Consider the following 12,844-nt stretch of genomic DNA (forward strand, 5'->3'; position numbering starts at 1 on the left):
CTGAAATTCACCAAAAGCAACCATTAGATAATGCCTCATTTGCATATTTAAACCTACAGTTTCAGAAAACCAATTCACCTGGACTTACTCACCTTAAACCTGATATAATGCATAACAATGCATTACTGAACCCAACAAACAGACTTATGCAGTTTCTTATTTGCAGAGGGACTCAATTCCCACCCAGGAGTTGTTACAGTATCTCCTCTGTGATAATGATAATCTCCATTTAGCTCCATTGTGGTTACAACAGAGATACTGCACCTTCATCTTATCTTCCAGCTGTGTGTGTGTGTGTGTGTGTGTGTGTGTGTTTCAAAATTCTTCCTCAACAAACTCCTGTTTACATCACCAAACAGCATGTTTCAGTCATTTCTCTACAGTGTAAGCTTTCAGTCCGTCAGTTTCAGGTCTGCAGTCAGAACCCGGACGTGTGACTGTTAGTGTGACACTCAAAACTAAAAATAATATCCATTATTATATATATATGATGTATATATATATATTATGTATATATAATATATATATATATATCCAGTACAACTTGTTGTTGAGCTGTAAATGCTAGCATATCTTTTAAACAAATGTTTGTTTGTTTTATATGATTTTCTAGAATCATCTTAAGCTTGATGGTGGTTTTTATTGGAGCTGTTTGTACGTAAACTGAAAGCTACTGCAAATCAGATACAATGTCATTGTATGCTTAAACATACATGTCTAATAAAGCTTATATTGATTGATTCCACTTTAAGGTACAGTACATCATATAGTCATAGTAAGTTATACATTAGTAAACATAATAAGTTTGTATAATCTTGAATTTGGTAACACTTTACTTGAAACCCCCAATTTAGCATTTGTGAGCCAGAAATAGTTGTTCACAAATATAAGGACATTTTTGTGTTCATTAATGTACAGTATTTGTCAAAATATATGATAACTTCCTCCAATGAAGACATATTTATATTACATATATTATCATTATCTGTATCAGCAAAAATATCAATAAGCACTTAAAGATGTCCTTATATCTGCTTAGAACTATAGTATGCAATAAACCGTTTATTAAAAGCTTATATGCTGCTTATAAATGACCTGAAGGGCAACAACCACTATTTGTTACAGTATGACTCTACTGCTGTTGAGACCAAAGCATGCCATAATTAGAATTAAAACAAACAAAGTCAAGCGAACTTAAAATGTTAAGAGACTCACTGTCAGAAGAAACTGACAGTGAGGACAACACTTGATGATGATTGGCTGCTAAGGGAGGGGACAGTATGTAGACCCTGATAAATGTGAAGTTTCATGGTCTCCCCTGACAAATCATCAATGGCCAGGAACCTTCAACAGACACACATATTGCTCCCACCCACACAAATTTTGCAGAAGTCAAAAGTTCCTTTTTCAATTTAGAGTCAAACAGCGGGCCTTGTTTATTTCATTTTATTTGACTCCAGCTGAAGGCCTCCGAGAGTAGCTCAGGCTATAACTGTATGCTATACAATAAGAGAGAGGGAGAGACATTTTTTGGTTTTCGTTGAGAGGAAATTTTGAAACATTGTGCAATGGTGCCGCAAAGGTTTTGAAAGGTTGTGAGAGCTTTTTATCCCGCAAAGCATCTGAGACTCGATCCGTTGGAGAAGAGGTCTCCATGTTGCATCCATACAGAATGGAGAGCTACCTCATCCCGCCTGTAAGTATCATTTATTTATTTTTTATCATTATCTAAACTCTGAGGACACTTTAAAGCTCAGAGGAGTTCCTTGAGTAGTTTGTTTTTTTGAATGCAGCGTTAAACAGAAACACATTTGATAGTTAAGAGGATGGACAACAAGTGTTATTTCAAATTAAATGACTTATTGTGAGTCTACTTCAATTTGAATACAGCACACAAGTTGTAAGTCTTTTATACTACGGGCGACATGAAAATGAAACTCAAAACTTCTTGAGAGTTTCAGAACAGTTGTGGCAAGAAAAAAGTCATAATGATAACACAGCTATTACGAAAGCTTTATCTGACTTACAAATTACAAATGGTGTGTTTTAATATGTAATGTGTGTTATTTGCATCAACATCCAGTTAAAGATTTTACTTTCAGGAATTTTTGTGACTGAAAATGTTTTTATTTGCTCTCTCAGCACTCAGAAGAAATGTACGATCCTGAGATCTACAGACATCAAATTGCAGAATATTATAATCCATATGTCCTAGATGCAGATATCCAGGCAGGTGAGTTTTACTCCAACATGTGTTTTGTCTCATGTCACTTGTTCTATTAAATTACTGTGATGTTTAAATTAAAAACATTTAAAAATGCAAATAGATGATGATGGTGGTGGGGGGAAAGATCAAATGACATGAATCTCGTTTCAAATTTCAATTAAAGAAAAATATATAATAGTAATTTTATTCTGCTAATCTTCAAATTAATCACCATAACTTTATGTGGTAACACTGTCTTTTTCTGGTGCATTATACGTAAAACGCCTGCAGTGTGCAGCTGGAGCGTACCACATCAGGGTGTATGGAACACAGGAAACAGATGCCATTTCTTTCGGCCGCTACAACTTACAGACATAGAACAAACTTTCGCCCCATGGGGTTTTGTGGATACAAGAGAGGGGCTTTACTTTCTCTTGTAATCAACAGTTTTGCATATTGCACCAAAAAACATTCTAAATTGGGGTGGGAAAAACTTTTCCTGACCTTACAGCAAAAAACGCCCCCAATGAGAATGTGCCAGTTGTCATTGTGATAAAAATATCTCGTATTTATATTTATATCCAAAATACTTAGAAAATACAAATAAGAACACTATATATACAAAAGAGTAATCTGACAGTGTTACAGTGGATGTGTGATATGGCTTTATTATATGGCTTGATCCATTACTTTTAATAAGAGTATACAGTAGTATAATGGTAGTGGCAATAGTTTTCATAGTAAATACTGGTTCACTTAATGTTTGGCTCTCCTCTATGTTCATAGTTACACTTGAACTTGAAAGCTTTCAGTATCTTGTTTTGTTAAATCCATTCTGGGAAAAAACACAAAACATGAAAGAAAGTGCAAATTTCAAGTTAACGGCTGTGGCAACAAACAGGAAAGGGCTTCCTGCTGAATTTTCTATTATTCTCCTCATTTCTTTGGTTTATGCAAACTCAAGCACAGTGAGCAAGTAGCTCGTCATCAAGTCTAGTTGCTTTTGACTTTGTGGTTTTAGATATCTAATGACAAAGATTGATTTCCATAGACAGTCTGGCTTCTTTCATGAGTCATCTCAAACTGTTTAAACATGTATTTCCGCTTCACTTTAAAGGCATGTTTATGACTTTTATATGAAGCTGTGTGTTCCAGTTAACCACTGAGGTTCATTTCTGTCTTGTTTTGGAGTTATACAGTCAACAAAACGCAGTGGCCATTATGCTGTTTCTCTCTCTCTCTCTTCAGATCACTGGGAGTACCACACTCACCCTCACGTACACCCTGTAGAGTTTGAGAACCTCCAAGAGGCTAACTTCACAGAGCTTCAGAGTGTGCAGACTCTGCATGCGCCCAGCCTGTTACGACACGACGTCATACGGTACGACGCGGAACACCTGCTGGATCCAAATCTTGGGGCACATCCTCACGTGTTACAGCAACCAGTAAGTCCATCTGTCATCCAACAAAACCATACATTAAAGGAATGAAAAGTACATCAGCACACATGTTGCACACAATAAATATACATTTAAATCTTATTACAATGAAGAAAACTAAAAATGTCTATTTTGTTGTGTTCAGTGACAAAGACTTTCCGTAACGCTAATGCCACTAAAATATAATTCCAAGGAACAGACAACTGTTGATTGTTTGGAAATGTCACACAGAGGCTTTATGACCTTCATACACACCTCTAAATCTCCAAATATGCTTCTAGCTCACTGCAGCCATCTTCAAACTCTACATAATTCACAGTTTAGTTTCAAATTAGAGAGAACATTCAGGGAGCTGGAGGCCTTTTAGGGTCCTGTGACAAAAATCAGGAAGTGAATCTTTGAGTTACAAAAAAAACCTTACATTTTGGGGTTTTTGCTTTTTTAAAATTTCAGTATAAAAAGAATAATTTCTTCGAATAGAGTCTGAACACTTAGTTAAGCTCACTCAGTGTCACAACTATACACACTCCACCCCTCCAGTTGTGACCCAGTGAACCGGAACAGAGATAGCAGCATTAAGTTGCAGTATCGCTTACCAAGTCAACATTTTTAAATTGTGTTGGGTCCATCATTACAAGCTCTTGTTGTGCAGACAAGAATTAAAATATTTATATGGCACAATTCAAACACTTAAGGCTATTATAAGGTGCTTTGTATGTATCTAAAAGAAAAGAAAAGAAATATAGACTTTAAAAGAGTGAATCTAAAAGAAAATGTAAAGTTAGGTACGTACCAAATTCACAGGCTTATTTTATTTGTTAAATAAAAATATTGTGCCAAATACATCTGGCTGAACGCATCTACAATTTTTCCATCTGAGGTCACTGTGAGGCCAAAGGTGGCAGAGATTTAAATATTTCCCACTGTGTGATGTAGCTCAGTAACGTGCTGGAACAAGCAGGTACAGTACATAAATCCAACACAAAGTATATTCTATATGACAAAAAAAGCTGATTTTTAGATATACTTGAATCTTTAGAAATACTGGGGCATCTTTGTGTTCACACACCTATTGTTCTTTCCAGGAATATATGATGATAATAACAACTAATTATTCATTTTGAAATAATATATTTTCAACCAAAATTGTATTTAATTTCATGTAATTTTATTTTATTCCGTGCATCTAGCACGGCTTTATTATATGGCTTGATTCATTACTTTTAAGAGTATACAGTAGTATAGTTGTAGTAGTTGCAATAGTTTGCATAGTAAATACTGGTTCACTTAATGTGTGGCTCTCCTCTATGTTCAGAGTTACACTTGAACTTGAAAGCTTTAATTATCTTGTTTGATTATTGAATCCATTCTGAGAAAAAGACAAAGGCAAATTTCAAGTTAACGGCTGTGGCAACAAACAGGAAAGGGCTTCATGCTGAGTTCTCTATTATTCTCCTCATTTCATTTGGTTTATGCAAACTCAAGCACAGTCAGCAAGTAGCTCGTCATCAAGTCGTTGCTTTGGTCTTAGTGGTTTTAGATATCTAATGACAAAGATTGATTTCCATAGACATAGAGTCCATGGAAATGTAATTATAATATTTTCTTTCCGTACATCTAGCACTGCTCACAGGTAAACCTGAATTTGATTGGATGGGTAGCATTGTAATAATGAAAAAAACATAATGTGAAAGGTATTCACAATCAAATAGAATAGTGAAAACACTGGAAGACTTTATATTCCAGTTTTCAGTGTTTCTTGAGCATGAGGCACAGATATATAACATACATACACAAGGACCTATCTACTAAAACACAAGACACAAGTTTATTTCAGCTACACAATTTGTGTTTTTGCTGTTTGTATCCATTACAAAGAAGCCACAAAGCATGTGTGCTTTTAGGTCACATGATGATGGTTCGCTAAAGCAGCGTCCACAGATTGCAGCTCATGCAGAGAGATGTCACCTCTTTCACTCACAGTGAGAATATTTTAGTGCAAACCTACATGTCTGAATATGTCTGATGTCTCGTATTTCTTTGAAAATGTGCGGTCGGGGATGAGTCGTAAATATTACTGGTGGATGTAGTATTCAGTCAATTTACTGAAGTAAAAGTATCAAAACCACACTGAAAATATTTTATTGTAAGTGAAATTTCTGCATTCAAAAGAAGACATTCTCCCTCCCAACTCATCAATTACCATCACTCAGTCTGTGGCCCTATGCTTCAAACTCTAACACTAGTTTGGTATGTGGCCATGTCAGTTTCCAGTCGTTACGTGCATAGTGTCTTTACAAAATTACGTCTGTCTTCACAGGAGGTTTAGGTAACAAAACCATCTAGTTAGGTTTAGGAAAGGTCTGTGTTGACGTTAACTTGACTGACTAAGCATCGGTATTTGACGTGTTGGGAGTGAGATTGATTTGGCTGACGCCGCACCGAACCACCTGTCCATCTGCCGCTGTATTTTACCCTCACTCGTGAACAAGACCCCGAGATACTTGAACTCCCTCTCTTGGGGCAGTGACTCACTCCCAACCCAGAGGGCACAATCCACCGTTTTCCGGTAGAAAAACATGACCTCAGACTTTGACTCTCATTCTGACCGTTTCGCACTTGTCTGCAAACCGCCACAGTGCATCATCTGCGAAGGGCAGAGACACAATTCTGAGGTCCCCAATTCGGACACTCTGACTATGGACAAACTTTGTGTAACACCCACTGGAAACGTGTGCAACTGTGTGCCGAGTATACGGACCGAGCTATCACTTTTAAAGTGAGCGAGTACGTAAATACCCAATTACAAGTCACGTTGAGTAAATATGCTCTCCGAATTTTTACATCACTAATTGAAACAATCTTTATCTACTCAGTCTCAGACTACCTGTGCATCCATACTGACAAGTGAATCTTTTACAGTCAAAATTGTTTATTTATTTTCCCAGTAGGATCCCAACATTTCCAAACATGTCACGCTGTAGTCCATAAAATTATGCTTATTTTTTGCATAATTGTGGAACCAAAGAAATACCGATGACATATGTAACATTCTCATACAGTTTGAAAAACTGTTATTCTTCTAAAACAGGAAGGCAACATGAAGCAAATTTGAATACAATCAATAAGTAGGTCTAATTAACTTTGACTCCTGGGTTTTAGGTGGCGTTCTTCCCTCGGGCATTGTATCCACCACATGTGTCCCAGCGCAGCTCTGATGATGAGGAGCATGGAGCACGAAGTCCCCCACTGGAGGTGTCTGATGAGGAGTGTCTGAGAGATCGGGTCTCTTATGTCACACCAGGAGAGCTGGGTAAGGATAAAGATGTACAGGCCATTTCATGTGTGCAGTTGGGGAACACTCCAGCTCTCTACTGAGCAGTTAACACGGATACTCTAAAACGAAACCAGCTGTGCTGGCCATGTGAGGATTCTCAATCATCCAGGTCATGATATATCTAGAAGTGCTAAGTCACTTGACTTGCTTTAGATAAGGGGTGTCAAATATACGGCCTGAGGGCCAGAACCGGCACGCCAAAGGGTCCAATCCAGCTCTCTGAATGACTTTGCAAAGTGTGAAAATTGTGGATACAATATTATAGATCCCGCGGGCTTACGTAAGGCTACGTGCCAAAACACTGTCAAGCATAGGCTACGGTTCATGTAGGAGCCACTGGTGGAAAATGTCAAAAAGGAGAAAAGTGGAGTGACAGAGTTTGGCCCAGTTGCTATTTCTTTCAGGACAACTGAGAGCAGAGAAGATAAATTAATTGATTCATATGCAATGGTTTGGCCCATGAACTAAAATGACTTTGAGACTCCTGCTTCAGATTCTTCAGTCTCAAGAATCTAAATCAGTGTTGAGATGGTGGAGGTCTGGCATTGAGTCACGTCAGCTTTGTATTCTGCTGACAATTTAAGATGCACTTTTAGGATGAGCTACTAGTTGCACAACTGCTTTTACACTGCTGGTTATGCATCTTTAACGGAAGTGGGCTCACAAAAAGACAGACTGGTTGTTTGTGTGTTATAAACTACAATGTTCTTGGTCTCCAAGGCTGGATTTTTATAATGTATTGTCAAAAAAATCCAGCAGGTGTACAAAATAATGGCTGGCTATCCCCAATAATTCCCATTTTGGCTTTCTGATGAGGCACCCCCTTGTCAAAGATTTTATTGAGTGATGTTTTGGTCTAAGCCCTTCTGCAGAAATGTGAACAGTCATCAGCACATTAACATAAAGCACTAATGGCTTATAGGTTGCTGGTCTGGGGAAATGAGGCTGTGTCTGTACTAGCTCATGTTTGTATACAACAAGAGCAGTAAAACACTGGTTTATATTTAACATGTTTTACTTGTGTAGTAGACCTGAGAGTAATCAACTGTGCATGTCCGTGATGAACAGCTGTTGTGTTCAGTATTTCTGGTTGAACATGAACACGAGGCAGGAGGAGTTCAGTGAGCAGCCAGTGTGCAGTCCACTTGGTTTAACACTGAATATTAAGTGGAGAACATTAGCTTTCTTTTAATTGTTGGAGGCACTTGATGACTGCTAATTACAAATATTGTGGGGGAACTGTTTCCATTTGTCACAAATTGGAGGGGACGTGTCCCGCTCAAATTACATGCTTGCTCTCCACTTCCTCTTTTGGCCAGTTTAGGACCAGCTGAGCGCTAGTCGTGTCTGGCAGTATCTGCACTGCCTGTTTGTTTTTATCCAAGTAGCTTTGTGAGCACTTTGGCGACAGTGATAGTGTGCCATCAGCTTTATTGTACCCTGCCCACACCAAGGCAGCCCTTTGTATTTTTGTTAATGCAATGCTATTTTTAACCTAATCATGGCCTCACAGAGTCGCTGTTTCAAACAAGGTTAACCAGAGAGACAACATGTATGGTCTAATAATTACCATGTATTGCAACTTACTAATGGCAACCATAAGGTGTCCTAAAGAGTACCCACCTTGACTGCACACCACAAATAAAACTGAAAGAGAACTGTGGTTACTGTCAATGACAGTTTGACTGTAAAGTTACTTTTCTGATAACTAGAATCAGACTTTGTCTTTAGCCTGTTTACAAAGTGGTTACAGGATTGTATTTGAAGACAGTTTGATGGTAATTTATTAAATGCAAGAATTTTGTAAGCACCAATATTAAAAAGATAATGATACGATTTTATGTTATGGGAAACATACAGTGTCCTTAATTTTGCTCTTAGGTTTTTCTTTGAAGTTCAGCACTCAAACATTGACTTTGATAATTGATTGTTAAATGACGTGAAAAATGTACACATCACCAAATGTCTTATCTTATTATATGTCAAAAAACATATGTCATCAACTAGGTTTTCCACGCAGCACCATGACAATGTGGAAAACACTAAAACAGTGACTCAAGGAGGATTACAGCTGCCAGTATTTCTTTAAATTGTTTGTAGTCATTGTTGTCTTGCAAAGTTACTTTGTATTAAAGATTAAGAAACAGGACCCAGAAAAACATATGTTGTGTCTCTGCTCTTATGTTATTGCTAATTAGCCTAATGTCTGAATTATCTTATACAATTCATATAACAGATATGGTTGACAGGTTGAAACTCAGAAGAAACAATTGACTCACCCCGTCTATGGTGTCACTGTGCCACAGCTAAATACAAATAGGGCTTTATGCTGTTTTTTTTTAACACTTTATTTTATATCTTATTTCTTCTACAGTAAGTCTTTCAGTTAGTAACGGTGCAACACTGATGTTTCCAACAGGCAATAAAAAGAAGATCCGATTGTACCAGTTCCTGTTGGACCTTTTGAGGAACGGCGATATGAAAGACAGTATCTGGTGGGTGGACAGAGACAAAGGGACATTCCAGTTTTCCTCCAAACACAAGGAGGCTCTCGCACACCGCTGGGGAATCCAGAAGGGAAACCGCAAAAAAATGACCTATCAGAAGATGGCTCGTGCCTTACGCAACTATGGCAAAACTGGAGAGGTGAAAAAAATAAAGAAGAAGCTGACGTACCAGTTCAGTGATGAGGTGCTGGGGAAGAGTCATCTGGAGAGAAAATACATGTAGGCAGGAGGGATCCTGAAATGTCAAGATTTACACATGAAAAGTGTTACATGCTTAGATGCTTAATCAAACTTGCTGTTCTGGAAATTGCATTTTGTGAATAGCACCATTACTGCTGTACAGTGGAACCAATAGGTTGGTAGTGTACAGTCAAAAGGCAAAAAGTGGAAAGAGAGAGGAGGAGAGGAGGGCGTTGCAGTTTCACTTTATGGATCCTAGACCCTGCGTCACTTTGATGCCCAGTATGCATTTTTAAATGTGGGTGCACACACATATCAGTGCATATTCTTTTTGGAAACTTCTGTTTATAGATTTTCAATGTTAAGGGACAAATCTTTTGTTTGACAACTAGTGAGAGTTGAAATATCCCGTAGACCCTGAGCCTTCTTTCTAATGTGTTTGACTCTTTGTGTGTTGAACAGGCTTAAGTTCTCTTGTGGGTAATAATATGTGTACTACTCCATGTATATAGAATTGCAAATTAATATTTAAAACAAGAAAACACAAATAAGTAATAAATGGGATAGACTAACCTTAAGATTAATCTATCCCATAAGGATGATTATAAGACCATTAGGACAATTTTAAGATCATTACTATGGTATACTTACATGACAAAGGTTTTGTACATGAAACTCTGTATGTTCTAATGAGGAAGTGCTTGTAAAAAATAAATTCTTCATAAACATATGTGTATGGTGTTTTTGAGAGATAACATTTCACAGCAGAGGTAAAACACAAAGAAGAAGAAGATGAGCTGTCACATTTTACTACAGCTGTAGAGATCACTGGTGACTATGTGGACATTGCATCCAAGTATGCAAAGCAGCTGTGCATCCAGTTGTTATCCCCTGCATTGACTAGTGTAGTTTTTCTTGAATGCCATGCAATAATATATTGTCTCTGTTTTTGTTTAGTTATCGTAGTTTTATTCATAATTTTTCTAAACAAAATAGTTTTTAGGAAACTGTCGGAACACTGCAGCGATGCTTATGAAATGCTTATCAATGTCACTACCTCACACCTCGCTTTGAACAGAAAAATAGGAACTTAACAATATTTATTCACCACATTTCAAAGCCACTTTTGCAGATTACATTTTGTTCAATAAATTACATTACAGTCATTTAGCAGACGCTTTTATCCAAAGCGACTTACAATAAGTGTATTCAACATAGGTATTCAAGAGAACTACTAGTCACCAGAAGTCATAAGTGCATCTACTTTTTTAAACAAGCATCTAAGAGCATAAACCAGAGCAAAAGTACAGTGCAGAAACAAATTAATACAATAAGTACAACAAACTAATACGAATACAACAAGTGCAACAAACTAGTAGGAATACAATAAGTAAATCATAATAAAACTGTTTTAAAGACATCAAAGAAAATTAAATAATATACAACACGATACAAAAACACTGTAATACAAGGAAGTCATTTGCTAAAATGTAATGTGCAGTGTGTAAATGTAAAAATACAACTGCACCTGGTGTCCCAAGGGCCAACAGCTCCCCTCAATGGTCAAGTTGTAATTAATGCCCAGAAGTAATACGTGAGAAGATGAAAAGAGATATAATATAATAGAAAACAATAAAATGCAATGCTGTACTACTTAACCAGTGCTGGATAATCTTATTATGGCAGGATCAGATGAGTTCTGAGTGTGTTAGGAAACTAAGTGAGAAAACAAAAACACATTAACAGAAGTAAGGGTCACAACAAGGACTCCATGATGAACCAACTTCAGCAACAGATGTGGTTCTCTGACTACAGCACTGATCATTTCTGTGGTCAACTTAAACCACATCTCACAATTCGATGACTGGTCCAGTTGCCATTTTAAATTGAGGCTGGAACACTAAAAAGCTTGTGAGAGGTCCTCTTGTCTCATTTATGGTAATATAAGTGGTTAAAGTAGATTTATATACTGTAGGTATACAGTAGTATGGTAATTTTTAAGCAAGATATAGCATAGTATCGTAAAACTGTGGAAAGATTCCTTTAAGAGGAATACACACTCATCTCTGCCAACAGATAAAACAAACCTATAGATCTCATACTCTCAACCATCTGCTCATATTCATTGTTACATTTACAGGGTGGCTTAATGCAGCGCAGATGTGGGGAGACTTTTTGTGGATTCAAGGCTCTAAATTTAACCACCGACATGCGTCCCTTCCCCTCCCTCTCAAGCCCTATCATTCAGCCGAGGTGTTGGAGGAAAGGATGGTTGAAATATAGCCCGAGGTCAGACGTGAGCGGGGGATGGGCTGGGGGCCGGGTTGCTGCTGGGATGGGATGGGGAGTACGGGGCGGGGGAGTTGTTGTTCCTTTGGACATTGTGTTGGGCCTTGGAGAAAAAAACATGGCATGAGAGGTGGGATGGTTCATGAAAGGAAAAATGGGGGGGCTTTTTGGCAGCAGCACCACTATTAAAGGCACAGGGTCGAGATAGACGGCTTATTTAGGAACAGTGAGTCACACTGTGGAGGAGAGAAGATCATTCAGGATGCCAGAGCCAGTCAAAAAAGCAGGTAAACGTGCTCATTCAGGTACTTTTGAAAGTTTTGTCACACTGTTTCCTTAACAAAGGAACATGGAAAAAACTTAAATTGCATTGTTTAATATTAGCTTAATCCTGTTGTCAGACCAAATGTCTAAAAAAGTCTACAATACATATGACCTGTTATAGAAAACTGAATGTATCAACATGTTGCAACTGAATGTCTAGATGTATGTTTTACTTCCTCTGTGCAATATTCTCCTGAAACACAAACTTCTTCTAAGAAACCAACTATGTGATATTACAATATGTGTGAGAAAATATTCTGCTGTGTTGGGTCACGCCACTCTTAAGCAACTGTAAACCACAACCAAACTCAAGTTCACTTGAGAACTGCACATTGTTTTCATGATAAACAGTGATGTACTGTTAGACTGTTACCACAGTGTTCTTTAAGTCACAATGTGTGCCATTTTGTCACATATATATTCTACATTTGTGTAAAAGTAGTATATCATTTGAACTTACAGGTTTATTAACAGACAATACAATCTGTAAAATAGAGAAATTTAATTTGTTTAATACATTTTTATAACAAGATAGAATAAAATTAAATTGTTTGACTCCACA

General features: G+C 37.4%; 2 protein-coding genes across 2 annotated transcripts in view; both read left to right on the top strand.

The window, feature by feature from the left end:
• The first annotated feature begins 1,345 nt into the window (after positions 1 to 1,345).
• spi1b (Spi-1 proto-oncogene b) lies at positions 1,346 to 10,391 on the top strand. The gene is made up of 5 exons (XM_079161934.1): positions 1,346 to 1,696; positions 2,143 to 2,233; positions 3,455 to 3,651; positions 6,808 to 6,958; positions 9,402 to 10,391. The coding sequence occupies exons 1-5, from the start codon at positions 1,655 to 1,657 to the stop codon at positions 9,710 to 9,712; spliced, it is 792 nt and encodes a 263-aa protein (XP_079018060.1). The 5' UTR covers positions 1,346 to 1,654; the 3' UTR covers positions 9,713 to 10,391.
• Positions 10,392 to 12,220: 1,829 nt separating this feature from the next.
• The window catches only part of mybpc3 (myosin binding protein C3), a gene marked incomplete at its 5' end in the record, with an annotated part of 32,252 nt that continues 31,628 nt past the window's right edge, over positions 12,221 to 12,844 (top strand). Inside the window, one exon of the mRNA XM_079185364.1 lies at positions 12,221 to 12,245. Coding sequence (XP_079041490.1) covers positions 12,221 to 12,245 — 25 coding nt within the window. The remainder of the gene's footprint in view (positions 12,246 to 12,844) is intronic.

Source organism: Pholis gunnellus (genome assembly GCF_910591455.1).
Source record: "Pholis gunnellus genome assembly, chromosome: 1".
NCBI lineage: Eukaryota > Metazoa > Chordata > Actinopteri > Perciformes > Pholidae > Pholis > Pholis gunnellus.